This window comes from Mchenga conophoros, linkage group LG11 (assembly GCF_057382185.1).
Source record: "Mchenga conophoros isolate Kocher_MC1m ecotype Shallow Benthic linkage group LG11, M_conophoros_male_GT1.1, whole genome shotgun sequence".
Classification (NCBI taxonomy): Eukaryota; Metazoa; Chordata; class Actinopteri; order Cichliformes; family Cichlidae; genus Mchenga; species Mchenga conophoros.
In genome coordinates this window covers 29,541,486-29,564,635 of record NC_140536.1, presented here as the reverse complement: position 1 = coordinate 29,564,635, position 23,150 = coordinate 29,541,486, and the positions used below count along the sequence as shown (strand labels likewise).

The window sequence follows — 23,150 nt, the reverse complement described above, 5'->3', positions numbered from 1 at the left end:
TTACCCAAATGAGAATGCAGCAGTACAGTCCCATATAGCACTGCTTACTGTCGAGAGAAAATCATCAGACAGTTGCAATGCAGTTTGAGCCACTTATAATGATGGATATAAATATTCCATGTGGTGAGGCTAAAATAATTTTATCTCTTCATATTTTTCCAGTTCATTTATATTTACTAAGCTTTCAATAACTATCATGTTATATTAGTGGCATCCACAGTACTGATTTTCTTTCAGCGCTGAGGCCTAAAATGTGTTTTAGTGTTTCTTCAATCCTAAGTATACAACAGCACTTATCAGTGTATATTTAATCATATATACACAAAATCCGGCTGTCATTAAGAAGCAGACAGTAAGTGCGGCCACTGTTACTAAACTAGTTAACTTGACAGTGTGGCCTGGATAGGATGGTGGGAGTATCACAGTATGGAACACGGCATTTGCAGGATATTTAAGCCATACAGGATGTTGAGCAGAAGTTTAGTTTAGGGATGATTCAGCAGGCTGGTAATATTAAGTTGCAATCTGTTATGCAGCAGAACAATGCTTCACAGATGAAAGAAGTCACTAATTATTGTCAGTGCTGTCATTTTGGCTTAGCATGGATCAAATCGGCATATATCTTGTCAGTAAATCTAAGCTTCAACGGCTCCAGAAGTTATCTGATGATACTGTGCAGAAAGCTTTCCAGGATGCATGAATAAAGCGCAAGTAATTTACGCCACAATTTTTTAGATGTTTATAACTAATTGCTTAATAATCTTACAAATAATGATCTAGATAAACTGTGATGGATTAACGATATATTTTTATAGCAATCATTTCCTGCTAAAATGTAGTTCCAGTTAAATAAAATGCTGCCATGAACCAGTGATATGCTCTGAAGCCAGAGAGAGAATTTAAGCAACCAAACAGGAAGTGAACACTGTGGTGCAACTATGTCCTTTCTCACAAAGAGAACGACTGTTTTTTCCCCCTCACTGCAGAAAAATTCCACCCTGCTGAACACACCTACAGGTAAAAGTGGATCAGTGGGAGGGTTATGTAGCAAGAATGAGGTTAAATGTTAAGACACTGTAGCGTTACTGGTTAACCGAGATTTTTTTTTAAAAAGCTCTTCCAATCACTGCGCTTCAGGATATAAGCAATCATCACTAGCAACAGGGCTGGGCCTTCACTCTGCCTGAACCACTTCTACTGCAACTTACTGAAGTGCAGACTATCCCTATAAAACACAAAACTGCAGCAGCTCACCCCATTTCAAACTCAAGCTTTAAAACCTTTAATAAATCATCATCATTTCATAAATTACATTATCAACTGTCACAAAAATACAATTTGATAAAATGGATTTGTAGAAAGGATTCAATCGAACCAAGTGTGAAAGAAACACGCCCGGTACAGCTTTAGTATGACAGTTAAGCAAACTGCAACTCAAGCTGCACAGAGCAATGTTACTGGCAATAAAAAAAGAAGAAGAAAAAAAACAGATCATTATTGAAAATATTCCAAATTACAGCATGAAATACTGAAACACTGCAACATGAGCAACCGGTATGTATACAGAGGAGCTCTGCTCATCTGTTGCAGTCTTCAATAGGACATGAATAAATGACCAGTGTTTAATCCACATGTGTATTCCTCACATAACACTGAATACACTGAAAGTCGAAATGGTGCACCCACGCACGTTTGCTTTTTCTGACAGTACTCTTCTTTCGAGGACCGTTTTTGCATCGACACAAACAAGTCCACAAACAACCGGCCCCGACAGAATATATTATTTGTGACAAAGAACAATGCAGAAACACAAAAATAAACATCTGTACAAAATAAATCTATACACACGTTGCAAAAAAGTGCTTTATGAGCGCCCAATTGTCTCATTTCTTATTATTTCTCTTTGTTTGTACACAGAGTCAAAATATCGATCATTGGATGATCTGATTTTATGTACAATGACAGGATCTGCATTGTTTTATCCCATTTTTAAACCAGCATTCTCGCAAACAGTACAACATATGCACACGTCATGTTAGAAACATTAACTTGGCTGATCTGTGAGGCTTAGTTTACACAGCTTTCACTGACTGACAATGTTCCCAGAGCAGATTTCACACAGCACTGTCATTATGACTGAGTCTACACCAGGTAGTGACAGTCTTCAAATTAAACAGAGGAGGGAACTGCACTGTAGGTAGTTAGAAACACAGGATCCTTTCCTAATATCTAAATGATGGTCTTGGCTGAGCGTAGAGACCCGAAACTTACAGTAACAAGACGATGTCAACACTAAAACCGACAAAGTGAAACTGTCATGCGACAATGAATTCAGACTCTTCACTAGAATTAAGGTGGCTTGAATTTCCTCTGATAGAATAAATAGTTGTCCTTCTCTTCTTTTGTAATGGGCGGATGCCTCGCTCCTTAGAATAATACATCTTCATGCTCTATTATAAGCTGCACCACTAGCTTCTGCTGCCTCATGTCATTCAGGGTTGTCAAGGCGTTCTGCTCCGGCGGCTGCATAAGAGTTGGACCGAAGACAATCCCCAGGTTTTCAGCATTCATTAAGTTGTACTTTTCAAACATTGTCACCCTGTAAAATAAGAAAAAAAAAAATCAAGTTTGCACAGGGAACAGATTTATGAAGCATCCAGACGAGTGTTGTTTTGACATGTTTTTATTTTGAGCCATGTGTTCATTCAGTGTCTCCAGCCAGGGCACATGAACCTTGTGGGAGGAGGGGTTCCTGCAGTAGCTAGGAAGCTAGTGGACAGATTAGCTTGACGAGAAAAAAAAAAAGTCTGAATCTTAGGCAGACACTGTAGTTTTCAACAAATCTTTATAAACTTATGTAAATAGTGCATTTACTGGAGACTATTTTCAGTTGCAGGTTAATACACAGTTTGTTCTGTGGAGCATCTTTACAGGTATGTAGGATTGACTCAAAACAACCTACAGTGCCCATATTCATGGTTACGAAGAAACCCAGTGTCATCCAATCACAGCTTGTCTTTTTGTCAGTTTTGCAACAGCATAACTGATTAGTGGGCGAAGTTACCTCTTGAGGTGAGCCATCAGGTAGCGTAAGGTCTCATAGTGGGCCGGAGGGAGCTGCAGCAAACCTTCGTGAATGGCCTCCAGTCGGGATTCAGCATTTGGAAGTTCTGCATCACATTAGTAAAATGATTAGTATCAGAGCCCTGCAGAGAAGTACTAACACAGTAATGGTGCGGAATAGCAAAAGCAAAGCACTCATACTTGCAGCTTGAATAAATTTGGAGTACAAGTCAAATGTAATGACTGGAATGGGGAGGTCTCTAAAGTAAAGCTTCAAAGCACCAGCAATTATGTTAATGTCTGCATAGGCACTGGCACTGATGTCAGCCTTCTCGCCATCTGTTGACACAAAACAGAAAATATATGACTAAGATGCCGTTTTGTATTTGTTCAAAATACAAAATCATTGCTGTAGGTTTCCTTTGCCATTTCCAAAATAAAATACAGCACTGTATCACGCTCCTCTGCAGCTGAAACACTTTACTCAAAGGTTCGAACCTCTGAACTAAAACCCAGAGCATAGAGCAAAGGAATTCACTGTCAACAAACCTCGATCAAAAGCAAGCCTCACATCCTCAATGTGCTCAGAGAAGCCAGACACCCTGTAGAGACCTTCGGATTTCATACCTGCAAGAGAAAATTGGAAGGTTTGTGTCTGTTTCTTTGTCACAAAAACATAAAAATGAATCAAAGAAAATGCAGGCGTCTTTTGTACAAAAAGGGATCAATGGCATTTCTAAACATTACAAACGAGTAAAGGAATAGAAATAACTGTGTATTCTACTTTCCTTTACCAGTAATAAGTGATGGATCTACCTCTGAGTTCTATTTCTCGAATACACATGTCCACCACCATGGGCCGCGTTGCGTTGTGAGCTTTGACAAGTGTCGTGAGGTCACAGCTAAACACTTTCTTTATCCTGCGCAGGTCCGGCTGGCAGTCGCTGGGAACAAGCTTGGAGCACTGTTTGTGTACATTCAGCCCACAGTCTAGCAGAGCAAAAGTGAGATAAAAAGAGAGAGAGAGACGATAACACAACCATCATCCCAGGCTTAAGACAGCAGTTTGAAAAGGTTTCCCAGAGTCAGTGATAAACTGCACTGTCAGACAGTGCAGCTGCTGTTAAGCTGTCTCGGTGTACTGCGCCAACGGTGGATATCAGCGGACAAGGCAGCACTGGCGGGGGGCTCTTGTTGTAGTTTCGGTCACGTGGATTGTGCTGGACAGCTGGCAAAAGCAGTGTGTGTAAAAAGTAATGCCTGCTTGTGTGGCAGCACAGCTTGAAATAAAGGTTTTTGAAGGAGTGGTACTCGTAGACCAGGCGGCGTGGGGGTGTGGGGGAGGTTGGGGGATGTTACTCTGAAATCGTTCATCACAAACTTGTTTGTAACCGCCCGAGCAGCGTTAACGCCGGTCGGCTGATTGGGGTCCTCGTTCTCAGTCAGTGTTGGAGGAGATAAGCAGAGAACTGAGGGACAGAGAGAGAGACAAAGAAGTCTCTCCTGCTTCCCATAGCACATGAGGTGTCTGATGATACCGCCGTTTGCCTCTGGCTTATCAGCATGGCAAATGTCTAAACAACAAACTCTCTGTTTAGGGAGAGAGCAACAGAGTCCACAAGAGCGCACATCAGCCCCAGGATTGCGTCTGTGCAAGAAAACAACCCCGTGGAGGCCCTGAAAACCTGCAGTTATGCTGCTATATTTGGACAACAGCGACACCGCATTTGGCCTGTGTTTGACCCGAGTTTTATATGTCATAGGTTATCTGTAGCATTTACTGTTGACATAACCTACATTTGGATATAAATTCTATCAGCATGAATTAGTTTGGACAGTGGCAGTTATTAAGCAGCTACGGAGTGCTGTGGAATAACATTTATTAGAATTATTTGGTGGGAGTGGTACAAAATATTAGTGAGTGGAGTGCTCAGAAGGAGTGATAACAGTTAAAGCTGTGATTCTATAAAGATGTCTGTTCCTCACTGTGTTTAAATGTCTTTTGATGAGTCAGCAACAGGACGATGTCATCTTGTTTGCCACAGATGTAACAGGGAAAATACATAACACCACCACCACCACCACCGCGCTAAATAACTGAAACATCCGTGAGAAGACGCAGATCTTATAATGCCTCGTGTAATCCGACTTACGGGACAGGATATTTTCAAACAGTCTACCACATGCAACATTTTATGTTGAAGTGCGTAGAGTACCTGAGCAGCGGACTCCCTGTGCAATGAGGCCCCACATGAAGTTAGCACAGTATTCGCACCAGTGCGGCCCTCGAAAGGTATGTACCTGGGAAGACACACACACACACACACACACACACACACACACACACACACGCAAGTCAATGACCAGTTCACACAGGAGACCTCTCCACCTTTGATGCGCTGGATTACACTGTGATGCCAAGCCATACTGGATGGAACTCTGCACCAAATGAGCGCATTTGTAGTATACACGAGGCAGATTAAAGGATTTACTACAGCGCGTCTGGCATCTGTCCTGAGCAATTGGATACATGCGGGGGAGCACAGAGGCAAGCCTGAAAGTCAAAATAACAGATGTACGCCTATGGTAAGAACAAGGATAAGGTGGCAAATGGAGTTACACTGATGTGCACTTGAACACACCTTCATTGTTACTTTGAATAGGTAGGAGTGGATTAATGAGTGCAGAGGGCACATGGCAGGTGGTGAGTGGATAGTTTTTGTTCGGTTTTCAAAGACAAAGCAAACAAAAAGCTGGGGATCACTGTAGCTCACCTCTTAACTGAAACCCAAGACACCACTGCAAGAATTTTAAGGTGCCCAGAGGCAAGTATGTCCAAGTTCTCATTTGTGTATTAAGAGAGCCATAACTCTTGCACTTGCATGCAACTCTAACACTTTTTTTTTTTTTTAGAAAATCAGAAGCTTAAAACAAAAACAGATCTAAGAGCTTTTAAATCAATGCTAATCAATGTGTTCTGTTGTTAATGGGTTGTGGTATCCATTAGTTCCCCTCAATGCATATGGGTGTCAGCTGCATGTGTTCTCATCAAAACAGCAACACACACACACACACACACACACACACACACACACACACACACACACACACACACACACACACACACACACACACACACACACACACACACACACACACACACACACACACACACACACACACACACAGGGGTCTGTGATCCAAACACATCTGCGGATCTGGAGATGCATCTCGCTAAAGAGTTGCTTAACCAAAGGAAAAACAAAAGTGAGCTACTACAAAATAAATGAATAGTCATTTAGGAGAAATGTTAACAATGTTGTCAGCAGCTGACACTTTGACTCATTTCATTCCTTGTGTCTAAGAAGAAATTGCTCACCTTGAAGTTGTGGATCTTTTCATAGGAGCACTGCTTCTCCGGCATATCTCTCAAGGCACTCCGTCGCACCAGAGGTGAAGAGATCTGAGGACAAGAGGCCAACAGTTTAATAGGCTTCCACAGGAGAGTCCCCTTGCTCCCCAGCTTGACTCCCAGAGCCAAAGCCAGCAGCTCCTGGCGCTTCCTCTCCTGTCTCTTAGCCTTGTGGGTAATCAGCTCGGCTGCTAAACCTATGTTTTCTTCAGCTTCCATGCTTGACTGATCGGGCTCCCAGAGACTCTCCAATTCCTCTGAGGGAAGGTGTGAAGGGGATCCGTGAGTGCTGTGCAGCAAACGCTGTCGGCAACTGTCCAAAGCAGAGGCAGCAGCTACACTCCACTCCCCTGTGACCCAGGAGGGCGACTGATGACAGCCAGCGCAGCCTCGACTCTGCATCTGATCTGAATCCAGTGGCAGCAGTAAGCAAGAGCAGCAGTGGGAAGAGGACTGGTAGTGGGCGGCCTGAGGGCAGGAGTGTGCCTTGCACAATGGTCCTCTTTCACACACCCAGAAAGAGGGAGAGAAAGAGAGAGGGAGGAAAAGGGAGAGAGCGAGAGATAGAGCAGGGTCCTAGATGGGCAGGGGCTAGAAGGTTGAGAGTGAGGGCAGCCGGGTGCTGTCAGGACCACTTCACACAGCTCAACAGCTCTCTAAAGCAGGATCAATAGTGCAGACGCCCTCTTTATAGCACTGAGCACACTCCCATTAGCACAGTGCCTTCCGGACACACTCCACTTCACTTAACTGCAGATAATACTTCACTGCCAGCAGCTCTCACTCAGCACTGGATCCTTTAAACAGGTCACTCGCCTGCTCAGAGACAGACCCAAGATTGTCAGCCTTGTCAGAGCTGAGGCTGTGTTGTCATAACTCAAACAGATCTTGACCTCTAGCTGTGTCTGTCAGCTGGTGGAATTCCCCACACAGCAATCCAAACTAGATCTTCCAGACACCCGGACTGCACTGCCCTGACTATACTGCCCTGACTACTCCAGTCTGTGACAATCACTTGTGTCAGAAGACCAGCAGAGCTAGACCATTAACTGGTATTCACAGGGATTACTGTAATAATCCTTACACAGGGAATAATCCAGGAGTGCCCAAATCCAAGCAAAATCCCATAGGAAGCTCATTTGCAGGTCTGCAGCAGCGTCTTTTTTGCCGGCGGGGGGTTGTTGCCATGTTCATGCTGAATTTGTCCCCATTAGCTGTGCTTGTTATTAGCCAGTAAACAGCACCACGAGACTTGCTTCCAATTGTCACAATTTCTAAAACGAGGTATTGCACACAAACGACACATCACATGACATTCCGAATAAACATCAGCAAGACTTCATGTCCAGCAGCTTCCAGGTTACAAAACAGATCAGTCCATCTATTGGATGACATCATTAAAAAAGTGATTTATTAAGCTACTGCAAAGGTTGGAAAGCCCGTAGGCACTGGATTTGTGAGATAAAGAGCTGGTGCAAAAGCAGAGTGGCGAGGCAGAGAGCAAAAGACCCCAAGGGTAACTGCAAAACTGAGATAAAATGAAGGGGTAGGAAGCTAGGCTGACAGACAGAGAAGCACAAGGGAGGGGGAAGGCAGTGGACATGTTGTGTACCAGCTTGTTCCTTTATGTCTCTGATATCTGTTGGGTAAACTAGGCCTTAGCTGTAAGAGGGACAAGACAGGTGAAGAAATTTGTCACTGTGACAAGCATTCTTTCAAACCTACGCATACCATACGGTACAATTTAACTCTGCAGCTAAGTCTGTATAGACAGATGAGGAATAGACCACTCCGTGATATTTTAGCCGCGCAGAGGGGAGGAGAGGAGAGGCAGGGGAAGGGAGGGGGAGACAAGGGTTGTGCTCTTTGTCTGCAGGCAGATGGCTTCTTGTCTCTTAAAGAAGAGCTTGGAAGAAAGGACACAAAAGGTGGTCCCACAACAAGCTCTGCATTCTTTTCAGCAGTTTGGCTCTTTTATTCCCCTCAGGACTTTTGTGAGAATGCAGCTGAGTGAACTCAGTTATGATTGGAGTTGTAGGAAAACAGCACAGTGGACACTGGCACAGTGAGACAAAGGGGACTAAAACAAAACTGCTCTAACAAATGGAAAAATAGGCATACTGTGAAGGACACAGTATTGAAAGATACTGAAAATGGAGGAAACTGTCACTTTTGTCTGGGCTAGGACCACCGAACATGCATCTATCACACTCTGGAAAAGTACCACATAAAAATACTGTTTAAGTAGCGTTTTGACATTTTGCAACTAAAGAGACATAAATAGTTGTTTTTGCATTTTTTTTATAGCAGAGCAAACAGGTAATTATCCTAAAACACAAACAAATAAACAAAAAAAACATGGCGAAACCTTTGAAAATCTTTCTTGGGCACGCACGCAGGGCAGCTTGTTGAGAGCGCCACTGAGATTAAACCAGTGTGGTGAGCATCAGGAGCAATGTGGCTTTAGAGAGGCTTTAGTCACTGAGTAAATTCCTGCACACGCAAAGAAACTCAGGAGAGTGATGGCTCACTCAAGTGCCCCCTTTCACCTTGTGAGAGGGTTTTAATTACACAAGCATTCACAGTTACGGTATTACATAGGTATCAACCCGACACCGAGTAAACACGCGTGAATTTTGAGTGTACAGTGAAGCTTCTGTGGCTGTTAAAGGCCTCGGGGTGGAGCTGTGTAATTGGTAAACACAAAGTTTAAAAGCAACCACAGATTCAAGCCATCGGGTCAGGTCTCTGCTTCTCAGACGCGGAATATTTGAGCCGACAGAAGACAGTCTCTCTGTGAGAAGAGACTGGCAGGTGGTTTTCAAACGGTGCCTGACAAAGTCTGCCATTATCACAGCTGTCACCGGCTGAGATACTTGGCAGGAGGAATGCATAGTCAGTTTTTCAAAGACACACAGATAGCTGAAAATCTGACATTTAGCTAGAGACATGCTCCAGTTTTACTTGCCAAATGGGATGCTTATTACAGAATGCAGTCCACAGTCATTCAAACCTAAAAATCAGGCTGTGGATCGAACACACGAGGGACACTTTTCAATGAAGCGCTGCCTTTCATGCAGATGCAGACGTGTCTGCACATCTTAGAGGAGTTCTCGGTGTAGCCGTATCTGTCAAAGTTTATTTAAAACAGCAATAAGTCAATGGACTACTCGCTGACCAGCAGCCAATGCTTGCATTAATGCTCTCGCGTTACAGAAATCGAACTCAAGACTGATGATGTTAACACAGCAATGATGGTCCTCCTGACAGGCTGCCATCTGCCTGTTGCTGAGTGATGAACTAGAAGCTGACATTTTCAAGACAAAATATCCCAGAATAAATCAAAGCTGAGAGACACATTAACGATACAGCTCACGCGCTCACAGCAAAACAGCAAGAAATATAAAAATAGTAAATAAATGTAAACATTAAAGCTCGGCTGTGACTCTGGCTGCCATCACCTCTTAAAAAAGGCACAAGAACTAAGTTCAGATTGCCACCTAGTGGAAGGACACTTTTAAAAAACATGAAGAAGGCAGACATTCCTCATCCTGATTAAGAAATCATTTACAGACCTTAATCTGACATCAGCTTGCGAGTGCCAACGAATACAATGTGAAACCTGTCTCACCCAAGATCAACGTGTCTGATATGGATGGCAGGCCGAGCAAAGTCCCAGTCCCCTTGGTCATCATTACCTTTCAGTGAAGGCAATGAAGCATGGCAGCAGTGAACACACCCAGAGGCAGCAAGGATAATGTACGTCTCACTCACAGGACAAAGTGTCCTCTCAGGAATGCTCTCGTTCTACAGGAAATGTACTGGAAATGTTAAGTAGTATGGAACTGGATCAAAACCCCAGTATTTACCCAGTGCTGGTGATAAATACCAGCTACTGTAATCTGCAACTCGTTAAATCTTTGCAATAATGCTGGCTTGTTGTGGATGTTTTGAAAGATTATGGGCAGCCAAATAATTTGGATGAAAAAAATAAAAAGTGAAAACAAGTCTGTTTGTTATTTACTATACTTCTTTAGTATTTTATACCATTTGGATGCAGAATTGTGAACAATATAATGGAGAAGTTTTCTTTTGCACCGCTCCCTTCCTGTTGGAATATTACCCAAGCCAAGAGTCAATAATTAGCTTGCTTAGGTCAATCCACAGAAGCAAAATTCAAAGAAAATCTAATTACAGTTACCGCATGTACCACATCCACAAAATGCAAAAATCTGCAGCACAAAACAAAGAAATATTTGGCAGGACCACCCTCAGCACAAATTCCCCCAGTTAAACATTGTTTTTGAAGGTATTTTGTAGAGCTCAGTTCAGCTTTGGGGAACTTCTAAGAAGTTTCTGACTCTTCGTGTAATTCCAGATGTTTTGATTAAGGGATGCGGAGCTACACAGTTTGTTGTAGGATTTCTTATTCTTCTTGCCACTCAGATTCTTTCCGAGTCTGAATGCCCACAGTTTCTGAATGACTCAGAGACCCTGATAGTGTTTTAGGATCAGAATCTCACACATACACACTTCTATTTACTCTACATGGTATACACTTGTTACAAACTGGATGAGCGCAGTACAACATCCAGTCATAAAACCCACCTTTTCATCTCTCTGGAAGGTGACCCTGCGTGGTTCTGTGCGTCCACGGCTCAGTCTGTGCACCATTTTGTCCTTGAGCAGCGACGTGTAACCAAGATGCTCGTAGATGGGGTTAGTGGTCATTTTGGCGATGTACTCTGCTGCCTTGGTCTCGATGTAAAGAGTGATGAGGGCGTCCGTCACAAGGTCGTGGACCGACTCAAACCGCTTCTCCCCGACAAAGTGCTTCCCATCGTAAAACAATCGGTAGTTGAGGGTCTGGTGTCCAAACCTGGATGGAGAATGAGGATGTAGTCGGTAGATACGTTTTAGAGGTTGAGCGGGTGAGTAAAAGCGATCAAAGTGGAGACTCGGTGAGTGTTGGGATGCTGGTAGAGCCGACCTCTCAGGGATTCGGTGCTGCATATTGATGGATTTGTTACCTTAAGGCCAAGGTGCATGTCCCTGGCTGTCTTTGGCTCTCCCTGATGAGGTAAGCACCCTCTGTTCCCACCAGCAGCTCATCAGCATAATCTCGAGAGATCACGCCATGAAATCTATTTTTTTTAAAAAAACGTATATAAGTCCTGCAATGTGATTTCCTCCTCACTCATGAAGCTTTACATATTGAATGCTGATCAAAAGACAAACAAATAGATACATATCCACACCCACTTATAATCTACGACTGAAAACCATTCACTGTGCGTCGCGGGGGGAAAAACAACATAGAAATGATGAAAGAAATTCAGTTACACTCACTCTCTGCCATAGTATTTCGGTCTGCTCTCCATCTGTAAACCAGAAGAAGAAATATTGGCTGCAGCAATATAACATGAAAGCTCAATCAAATAGCTTTGCAAATTGTTCTTACAGCCTGTGTGAAAGATAAAAGGCCCAACACCACAGCACAGATTACCATCTGTACCCCTGTGTCTATTCACAGCTACCAAAGCCACAAATTCAGCTCACACACTGTGGAGATGAATTGGAGGCAAAGCACTAAAACAGCTGGTGATAGATGGCCAGCTGCAAAAATTTATATTAAGCCTGTTAGTGTCTATGTATTACAAGTCTACCAAGAGATATGGCTAAACCTATTTTTAATCTTGAATGTAAATATAACCACAGATATCGCTATAGTGATCGCCTGCAATAACACAAGAGGGGTTTTTTCATGTCATAGATTTGAGCTTTTATAGCACTGCCACGGTGAATCATGACTTCTTTTTTTCTTCCTCTTTCCTGGCCTTCTTTCTGTAATCTTTTATAGATAATAGCTATGACGACATTGGATTTGGTAATATGTCAAACATCATTTTGTAGTGAATTACTGGACAACTACTTATCTAGTAATAGCAGCCCACAGGCTTCTCTTAGCTCATCAAAGTGTGGCAAGACTCAAAATAGGATGAGACACGCATCATTTCTGGACGCTTATACAATAGAAAATTCACAGATCTTTCTGCGAGGGAAGTAAAAAGTAGAGCAACTTGCTCCATGAGCTTTCCTGACATAACTGAAGGGATCGAATCTGCAGTCTCCTTCGAAAGCGCCCCTGATCTTGAATTTCTCTTCTACACTTGTAACACATCTTGATGTTTCTTATAGGATAAAATGTGCAATTGTAGCTGCACTATAGGTGATGGCAGCACTTCAATCGGCCCTTTCATTCACGGGATTGAGAGAACAATCAAACCCTGTGCAAGCTAAAACGACATAGTAATTGATTTGGAAATATCATTAAATTTTGCCTTAAAAAGTCCCTGAAAAAAATGCTCCTAAACAAACTTTAAGGAAAGGAGCGTCACTTGTTTAATTTTTATTTTGCAGTTTAAATGGTTACACTTTGGGTGCGGGAGGTTCAACAAGCAGCTCCCCGCAGGTTACCGAGTGGTCTGGCTCCCAGCTGCCAGACTCGATCACTTGTCAGCGAATGTGTTCCACGGGAAAAACCTGAGCGTGAAAACTGAGCAGTGGTGTACATGTAGCGTGGTAGACTGACTCATGAAGGGAAAGACACTCAGAAATAATAAATTCGAATTTGATGGTGTCGATAACTGTGTCAGTTAGCTCCAGCGCCTGACCATATGGTCGATTGTTATATCGGACATTTGGCAGCAATAAACAAACAATGAATACAATCACAGATGGGATTCATGCTTTGCTTGTATTCTGGCTTAGTTTCGCATCAGAACGTTTATTGTTGCTTCGCTGCTGCTGTGCGTTGGAAATTTTAAACCATACAAATGCAAGCCTACATGAATTATCTGAGCAATCAAGCAGTTTCAGAAATTTGGACTTTTTCTTAATTTAAATGCATTGAATTTGTTTATCATTTATCACTGAGGTAAGAATTGTTTTTCACATTTACAGTGACAAAAATATGATTATGATCCTTTCAGCATCTATGCAGTTGTTCACAAAGCTGCACATACCTCCTGAGGACATGTGATCCTCTTTGGTCTTGGGGCTTCCTGCTGTAGCTGGTACACTGTTAGAGAAACATGCATATTGATGAAGGCTCCATGTTTTCCACCAAATAGAAGCGTGGTTAATACACAGTTAAGAGGAAGGAAATAAAGTGTGCTGTGCAGCATTTACACAAAGGACAACAGCTATGAGTAAAGCCATATTTCCACTTAATAGGCTGCAGCCTGTGGAAGAAGCTTCTAACCGCTGCTCAGAGAGCAGAAGTAACAGGTACATAAGGAGCCATTAGCTTTTGTGTGCAGTGCTTAGCAGTGAGTGTTTTACAGGGCCATATATCTGAAATCCATTTGCGTGAATTAGGACCTGTTTACCTAATGTGCACTTATAACTCCATAGATTGCTTTCAACTTTGAAACACAAAGACACTTTTACACACGTGGTGCAAGTGCAAGCCTATTATTAGCGTTAGTAGTGAAACGGGGGAAAAATGGAAATGAGAGATTTGTGGCAGGGATTTAATGAGCACAAACATCTCAGCCGCCTCCCAGAAATAGCACATTCAATTAGCTGTTTAAAAAAAAGTGAGCAGCCAAAACAGAGAATCAGAATCAGTAGCTAACCATGATTTTTTATGAGTCTAGAAGTGCACTTTCCCTTTTACCAAAGCAAACTTCACAAAATCGCCAACAAACAAATGAAACAAACAAAAATGTTTCCTGTTTTAATGCTCTCAGTCCCATCGTTTGGCAGCCTTGTGTGTGGATGACGGCTCCACTCCAGTGTCCTCACTACTGGCAAGCAGTGCTAAAGAAAGTGCTGTGTGAGGCTGAGCTAAGTCTTCACCGCAGCAGATTCTCCAGGCAGGGGGAAGGCTCTCCTGACTGTGAAATTTCATGTTTTGTCAGGCTGACTTAAGCCAACCAGCAAGATCTGGACATCATCCATTCCCAAGACAGAGGGAATCCAAAAATACCTCAACATAGGACGAGAGGAGTCAGACGGGAGCAGCATTAATGTAAAATTACGCAGACTAGACATTTAATTACAGGGGAAGTTATTTTAAAAAGCTATAAATTGTAATTAGTTAAGCAAAATGTAGGACAGACATTTTCCCCAGCAGAGACGATTTCAGCTCAGCTTCAATCAGTGCGTTTACCTCTATTCTGACGAGCCAACCCGTTTCCTCCCACATGGTAAAAACACTGCATAATGAAGTGGGCGTTCTGAGGACCCCGTTTTAAATGAGGCTCTTTAGCAGGTAGAAAATCCTATTTTCCTAGCTGCTGGTAACCTATTTTACTCAGAGATCAGGAATTGGCTGCTTTGCATTTGCGCTTGTGTGAATGAATTCAGTGGGCGAGTGTGTTCTCAGTGTGTGCCTTTAAAGCGTGTGTGCGTGGCCTTTTGGAACCTGCAGTGCATCTAATTTTGTTATGCTAAACCAAACCTAATTCTTCAAAGGACAGAAAACATTTCTGTGTGAAATGTGGAGCAGGAAAAAAAAAAAAAAAGGTGAAGCACACCAAAGGCAAAGTTAGGTGAAAGCACTGCTAATCAGTGTATAAAGGGAATTAATTACTCACAATAAGACTTCCATATGGGTGGCTGATAATCCTCAGGGTCTGCAAAACACAAAAATACAAAAACAGGCTTTTGTCACAAACTCATGATTGTGTTAATAAACTCTCCTGTTTTCTCTCATTACAAAAACTCCACTTCTAGCTTTTTCCCAGTGGGATGAGTGTGCGCCCTTTACCACTGTTATGTCACTGTTGTTTATCTCTCCGCTATAATTATGCATATGGATTCATGCTGCGCAGCTGCCTCTTGAGACGCACCAGTGAATACAATTCTAATCAGCGTCTGCGCTTCAAGGACAGTCGGTACGGGCTGATGTCCGCTTGCTAAACATTGTGTCGGCACGCACCTGATCTATATTAACAACCACCAAGGTCCCCGACAGCACCCATCTGCCCTGCGGTGAGACTACAAACACGCCAATCAAAATTAGCAGAAGTAAATACAATTTGAATCTTGCTACACACAGCAAGACATCCCCGTGGGAAATGTGGTGGCTGAGATATGATTATGTGATTATGGAGCACGATGTTACATTAGCTCAGGAAACGTTTCAGAGAAGGTGGAGTAAGTTCTCTGCAGCAAGTCAGAGTTTACTCCTACTGAGAAAAGAAATGACTTGTAATACTCTGAGAAAACGTCACCGAATGAATTAAAATGTGGCCAAAGGTAAGTCATAAAAAATAAAAAAATAAGAAAACGTTGACACCCGTAATCATAAGAATGGCTAATATACATCGTCAGGTTTTCTTTTACTGTACAGCAAAAAGGGAAATCACACTACAGCACTGTAGGCGTTACACTATAGTACTGTATATATTTTCAGTTTTCCTGATATAGTCCCCATAAACAGTTTGTTACATTAAAACTTAATACATTTGTGCAAAATCCATTTTTGGAGTGTTTGGTTTTGTTTTTTGCACAGCAACTTGTTACTTGTACACATCAGTTTCATGATGTAGAAACTGATATCCCTTTGTTGTTTTTGACTGTGTTTGCAGAGCAGTCTGGCAAGATCCCAAACAAATCAGCGCTCCTGGCGAGGACTTTTAGGTCGTGTCAAGCTTCAACCTTCAAACTCAAACGTTTGTTTGTTTGGTTTTTTTAATCGTGTTACAAGGTTGTAATTACAAAAACCTGAAGATTTTCACGATCTATTAAATTGCAGTCAGTTAAAACATGCTAATTTGACACCAGTTACAGCTAAAAATCTCATAAGAATTAGATTTTCTTCCCTTAGAAGAAACAATTAATTGCATGTTTGAAAATTACTGAATGCCTGGTATGCTCAGCATGCACACTGTGACACTGACTCAGTCATACAATATCAGTCCTGGTGGCCTATAGCTATCACATAGGCAGATTAGACTTCATGCCAAATGCAGAAAATAGCCAGCAATGTCACTCCCAGTGCCAGAGAGAGAGAGATTTACCCAACTGCGCCCAGATGATACATGTAAAGCATTCCTTTGTACTCATCAGCAAATCCGCACCACACCCCTCTGGCGAGGAAGGAAAGTAATAAAACACACCTCATATGGGGATGGGAATCAGATAATGAAAACCAGTGAGCACTTGCTGGATATGGCCACCGAGGTCCAGGCAGCTAAACTGAAAATCATTAGTCATATGAAGTGCATCTGTGTTAAAACTGTTCCACTAACATCTCTATGTTCCTCTTTGATTTTTTTTGTGTCTGACAGCACTTGAAGAGCAGACAGTCAGGGCGCTTCCTTCCTGCTGGCTTCTCTGTGAGCGGTGGCAGCATGAGTTTGACTGGAGGCTGGTTGCAGTATTTTCAAATAAAATAAAAAGCTCATCATTGCGGCACAGTCACTGTGCAAAGAGCTCTGTTTATTACAGGGCACAAACAAGACAGGTGCACACAATTAACAGCTGAATATGTAAATGACAAAAAGAAAAGGCAAACAAGCCCGACCCCGATAAATTTTGTTGCTGAAGCCCTTCACAGAGTGTCTGCCTTCCAACACTACCAAATAACCTTCGGGCTCCATTTGCCGATGCGCGGCTAAGCTGCCTTGGAAAATGTATTGTTCAACACTGACGCTTTGTCACTGTGTACTGCACTGGCAACAGCCTGAAAGATTTATTCCACTGCAGCTTATTTAAAGAATGTGATTTCATCTGGTGGGCTGCCAAATATTCTCTTTTCAATCTAATTCTTAATAATGACGAATGGCATTTCGGCCTGGAATTGAGCAGCAGCTTTGGCTACAAAAGAGGGAGCGCGTAAGTGCTGGTTCAGATGCAAACACTGGCAGACACTTGCCCAAATATACACATATGTGCAAATACCTACCCACACACACACACACACACACACACAAGCTCGCACATGCACATAAACACCCAAAGAACATCAAAAAGAATTTCCAAGTGGCTCAGAGTTTGTGTGGCGTCTCTCTGACGATGATCAGGGAGAATTTTAAAATTCTGAAGCAGCCAGAGGGCTCTTCCCCCCCGAAGAAACAGCTATTAATTGCGTTGCCCTCCATTACTCACCAAGTCAGAAGCATTCAATAAAATAATTACCAGCGGGTGTTTGCTTCGATGACAAAGAGAATTTGCGATGAATAAAGATCAAGCTAAGAGTTTTATCCCCCGAGATACCGTCCGCTCTACTGTCTGTGCAAAATGCAAAAGAAATATTCCGCTTCAGCGCCTAAAACAATGACTTGTGTTGATGTACACTGAATGCATGGCTGACAACAGCAACTTTGGAGTATTTTAAGACAGGATTTCTGTGCACAATCCTCACTGCTGTTGTCAACAGTGAAGGTGACACAGAAACTACAATTACAAGGAGAAATGAGACCAATACCTGACCATCTGATGGGATGTTTCCCAACATGCAATGCAATGCTGCATATCTGGGGGCGTATCTGCAGAGGTAATATGGAGCCAGTAATTTCACTGGAAACTGGGACCCACTGTCACTGTATCGTACGTGCAGATGTCTTTAAATCTGATTTGTGCAGTCCTTTTTACAGCTTATAGTCAGCTCCCAAAATTTGTGGGACACCACTACGGTGGATTTTAAATCAAGCAATTGATATGTGACTGAAGTGCAGACTTTCAGTTTTAATTCAAGGATTTCTTTCCTTCATTAACTGTTTAAGAATTACAGTCATTTTTTTAATCCACAGTCCCCCATTTTTCAGAGGCTCAACTGAAACTGGACAAATTAAAACAATTTTGAATATAAGGATTATTTTAATCACTTGAATGAAAATCCTTTGCAGTCATTGATTGCCTAAAGTCTGGAACCAATAGACATCACCAAATGCTATCGTTCCTCCCTTGAGATGCTCCACCAGGCCTTTACTGCATCATCTTCAGTTGTTGCTTGTTTGTGGGTCTTTCTACTTTCAGATTTGTCTTCAGCGATTGAAATGCATGCTCTATCGGGTTGAGATCAGGTGATCGACTAGGTCATTGAAGAATATCCCATTTCTCTACCATAAGAAACTCTACTGCTTTTACACTATGCTTTGGGTCATTATTCATTTGCACTGTGAAGATCTGTCAGTTTTGCAGTATTTGTCTGAATCTGAGCAGAGAGTACAGCCCTGTATGCTTCATAATTAATCCTGCTGCTTCTGTTAGCAGTCATATCATCAATAAACACTAGTGACCCACTTCCACTGGCAGCCATACATGCCCATAACCATAACACTCCCTTTGCCATGTTTGACAGATGATGTGGTATAGTTTGGATCATGAGCCGTTTCTTTCCTTCATATCTTTTTATTACCATCATTGTGCTAAAAATTCAGCTTTGTTCTGTTTATCTAAAGATTTTTTTGTATTGTTTGGGCTCTGTTAGGTGTTTTCTGGCCTCTGAAAATCAGGCACTGTGTATAAAAACGTCCGTAATTCCAAAATAGTTATTCACCGGACTTCAATCACATGCTGATTGTACAGACTAGAAAAATTGTGGGGATTTTTAAGCAAATTATGGACCAACAGTACACGACTGCTTTTAGTTTATTTTTTTAAACCTTTCAAGGTCTTGTTCTGGCAGGAGGAGTCCTTAATTTCAAGTCCTTTGAATATCTTCTACAGTTTCAAATACCATCTGATTTTTCCTCATTTTAACCATCTAAAGATGAAGAGAACAGAAATTCTTATTTCTGTTCTTCGTGAAGACTGTAAAGATGCTTATGTATGATCAGAAAAGGCCGTTTCATAAACATAACAAAAGGTGACTGTGAAAAATAATTTTACTGTTGACCACTTGTGGGGGGAAAAAAAAAAAAAAAAAACACTTTGAAGTTTTAGTTACAGGTTTGAGATTTATCCACACGCATAAGGAGGATTAAGAAACGACACATTCTGGAGAAGATCTCCAAGTGTGCGTACCTCACAAAAATACTTGCACACACAAGCATGTCAGTGGGATACATCAGAGCTGCAGCAGGGAGACCATCTGTGTGTTACAGTGATCCAAAACAAGTATCTCAACACAGTCTTAGCTGACCAAATAACATGTGACAGGTAGGAGAGTGTCTCTCTCTCTGTGGAGTGTGTTTGTGTGCTGCTGGCATAGACACCCTTAGGGAAAGCTGGCTGTTAAAAAGAAGTGTAGGCGAGTTTAAACAAGGAAAAATATCATTTGGTAACCTGATTTTGACATTTCTTTGAGTCTGCTGTGGAGAATGTGAATGCAAACATGCAAGTAAAACATGACACAAATCTAGTCCTGAAAGATTAACAAATAAATGAGGAAAAATAAAGAAGTAACAGAAATATGTTGAGATATGTTGTAAGAAATGTGTAGGATCGCACTTAACAGTCAGCCTGTCTGTAATGCATGGCGACATGTCTGCCTCCCTGACCAACTTTATCATTTAAGGCTGGATCTAAAGACATACTTTCATGCTGTAGCCCTCACAAAACATTTTCAAAGCTTCATTTCCTGAAGCCGTCTGCCAAATGGTGTGCTGCTGGTACAGTTACATGCTTCCATGCCTAACCACGCCAAGAATGTGTAGGAATCTCCCCGATTTAGACAGAAAGCCAGAGGATATGTTTCCAGGGAAAGGATGAGATTGCAACATTTATGTTGCAATCTTATGGCAATCATTTTGGTTGTCTATTGCTATAATCAACTTCAAAGAATAGAGGCTATAGCTATTATCTTCCAGCTGTATATTAAACATTCAGTTCAAAAATGTCTACAACATGCTTTTTGGTGATTTGCATACAATCTAATACCCCATTGTATTGGGTTTTGTAGATATTTTGCAGAAAGTAAAGAAACAAATCAACCCAGTTACCTCTTTTTGTTACTTGAAAATAAAAGAAAATTGCCATCAGTTACAATTCGATTGTGCAGATTTACAAATATGATGGATTTAGCCAAATATACCAAAGCACTTTGTTTGCAGCAAGAACAGAAGACCTAATATGGAGCTGGAATTTCACAGAGATTCATGTTTCAGTCATATGCCTCATAGACAAGATTATTCAAATGTTGCATCTGGCTGCCAAAGAACTCTGCACGAAAATAATAATACCCTTGCGACAACCACTCCATCCCTGGCAACAGTGCAGCTTGTAACCTCTGATAATTATATTGAGAGCCCAACAGTAATGACAACCCTCCAATGCCACAGAAAGAAGAGACTTTCCTCTTAAAGCAGCAGCGGTCAAACAATAAATCCACTTCTTTCTGAAACGCACACATGAGATAATGCTTTGTGAAGCCTGTGGTCACCCTGGGCTATATCAGCTTGACTGTCTGTCCCTCCCACTGGGCAGTACCTTGGGAAATGTGACGCTGGTGTGTGGTCAGGATGCAGAGACAGTGAGAAAGTAAAACAAACACTTTATGGAATGTCCTCGTCCTGCCATAAATTAAATGAAAATCCACCAAAGCAATGCTGCATTTGACTTTTTGCTGCAGCTTTTTTCCCCCCTTTTTTTGCACATTTTCTTGATGTGATTTTATAGTCCAAACATAAACCACGCGTGCGGAGGCTCAGCGTTACAAACAGCCTCATCCCTCTGTCACACACGCTCGCCCCTGGTTGTTTGGTGGGGCTTCCACACCAAGCAGTGCTGCGATAGTGGAGGTTGTACTTTATACTCTGGCAAATACGAGCTACTCCTTATCAACACACAAGGGACTATGCGCAGAGAAAGCATTCTGCTGCTCCCACTGCATTTTCAGGGTTTATTTGAACAGCTGCTGACAAACATTCTGCTTTTCCTTCTGTGAAAAGCAAAGCACACAAAAATGACAAATAATATGCGCTAATCACTGAGCTATACCATTGTTTATGCAAAGGGGATTTGGCTGGAGTTTTCTGCAAACTGAAGCAGTCTGAGATGTATTATAATCACTCAACTGGGCATATTAGATTAAAAAACATATCAGAAAACACCTCAGCCTGGTTGATGTTGCATTTTTGGAAAATGGTAGACAAAGGAGGCCAAAGATAATCACAGAAGACAGCCAAGTGGAAAGTCAATAGTGGAATTGTGGAAATGATTGGCAACGTTAAGGACAACATCCAAAACCAAGCGTCACACTGACTGCATCTCACGACCTTATAATCCTTGTGCACATGAAGGGCTTTCCTTTTACCCCAGTACCTCCACAGCTGCATCCACTTAGAGGGTTTTTTTTTCTATATTATCACAGCTGCCACCTCGAGAAAGTTTAATGAAAGGAATCTGTGAGACAGATTAATAGAGATTAAGATAATGTGTGGGTTGTATACAAGCCAACGGGAGAGAAAAGTTTGATTCAAGCCAAACGAAAGCATTAGAAACTCCTCAAGAGGAAATGCAATCCTATTATTATTTCTATTATTTAGTGCAAAGCTTCTGTGTCTGTTCGTTTGGGGAGAATTTGAACTCTTACCAGAGGATAAAGATGAACCTGAGAGGCTTGAGTTGCTGGATGCTGCCATCCCAATCACTTTCACGACTCGGTTAGTCCTGTTTGGCCAAGGTGGGCTCACAGCAGCTCGTCCCTGGCGGTGCCTCCATTTCCCTCACGCCCCAGTGTGCTTCACCTTTGACGCCTGACTGGTGATCATTTCATGTCTTGTTTGATCCCGACCCCACCAACACCACCCCTGTCCGTCCGTTTGAATCTGCTGATCCTTTCCTTCGCCTCGCTGCGCGCCTCGGCGAGGAGTTCACGCTGCCGCATACACCGTGGGTGCCGTGGATTCAAAAATAAATGAGAAAGATGAAAAAGACTACAGGAACGTGCTCCGTGGGTCGGTTTCGTCAAAACGTTTCCTCCCCACAATGGACCGAACCTGTAGGTACAAAGTGTCGTGCCATGCAGAGCCCAGCCACGGCGTCCATGTGCCACTTTAAGGATCGCAATAAACACACCACACCGCAGCCTAGACGCGCCTTCTTAAAGTGAAAGTTTTGTGGAGCAAGGTTTTCCAGATGTAAGCAGTCCTGACAGGCAAAAACAAGCCCAAAACAGCAGAGCTCAGCTCCGCTTGCGGAATGTCAAACAGACGGAACTTTCTTCCTCAAACCACACTCGTTTGATTCATGAAAAGGCACAAATGGGCAAATTGTATTATTCCAGAGCTGGCAGTTCTTATTTTCATTTTTGATGAAACAGCTGTGGCGAGCCCGGTGTCTGTGCGCCATCTGGTGGTGCAAAAATATATATCTCTCGAAGAAATGAACGTTTTTATCAGTTAAAAAAAGAGCGATGGAGAAAACGATCAACTGGCTTACATTTTGTATTATTTTGACAGCTTCTGCACATCCACCAGTTACATGCTCACGACTTCACCCTGACCTCTGCCCAACAGCAGGGTGTGTGCAGTGTGGCTGCACCTGCAGACAGAATTGTGTACTATAAGCAAAACAGTCAATAAAAACACACCGGAAATTGATAGAAAAGCAGATTGTTAATGACGTTACAACCGCCTCAGAAAAAATCTCACCATCAGCTCTTTCCAAAAACCTTTTGCAAGCAGCTCCTTGTACCGTCTTTTTTTCACTGCATCGGAGGCAGAAGGATCAGTCATTCACACACACAGACACACACACACACAAGAGATTTCCATCA

At 42.3% G+C, this 23,150-nt stretch overlaps 1 protein-coding gene across 1 annotated transcript; it reads right to left on the bottom strand.

The window, feature by feature from the left end:
• Nucleotides 1-1,258: 1,258 nt before the first annotated feature.
• Nucleotides 1,259-22,884, bottom strand: chn2 (chimerin 2). The gene is made up of 13 exons (XM_085292354.1): nt 21,966-22,884; nt 15,079-15,117; nt 13,501-13,556; nt 11,825-11,856; nt 11,506-11,619; nt 11,084-11,354; nt 6,443-6,526; nt 5,280-5,364; nt 3,880-4,053; nt 3,613-3,690; nt 3,265-3,402; nt 3,065-3,170; nt 1,259-2,599 (listed from the first exon to the last, which is right to left on the bottom strand). The coding sequence occupies exons 1-13, from the start codon at nt 22,012-22,014 to the stop codon at nt 2,428-2,430; spliced, it is 1,398 nt and encodes a 465-aa protein (XP_085148480.1). The 5' UTR covers nt 22,015-22,884; the 3' UTR covers nt 1,259-2,427.
• Nucleotides 22,885-23,150: the final 266 nt, after the last annotated feature.

Bases quoted from the DNA above. Each gene is read 5' to 3' on its own strand.
- chn2 (XM_085292354.1), bottom strand. From the start codon at position 22,014: ATGGCAGCATCCAGCAACTCAAGCCTCTCAGGTTCATCTTTATCCTCT. The intron at 5,365-6,442 runs GTGAGCAATTTC...GTGTCTTCCCAG, and splicing joins AAAAGATCCACAACTTCAAG to GTACATACCTTTCGAGGGCC. The intron at 2,600-3,064 runs GTAACTTCGCCC...CTTATTTTACAG, and splicing joins CTGATGGCTCACCTCAAGAG to GGTGACAATGTTTGAAAAGT.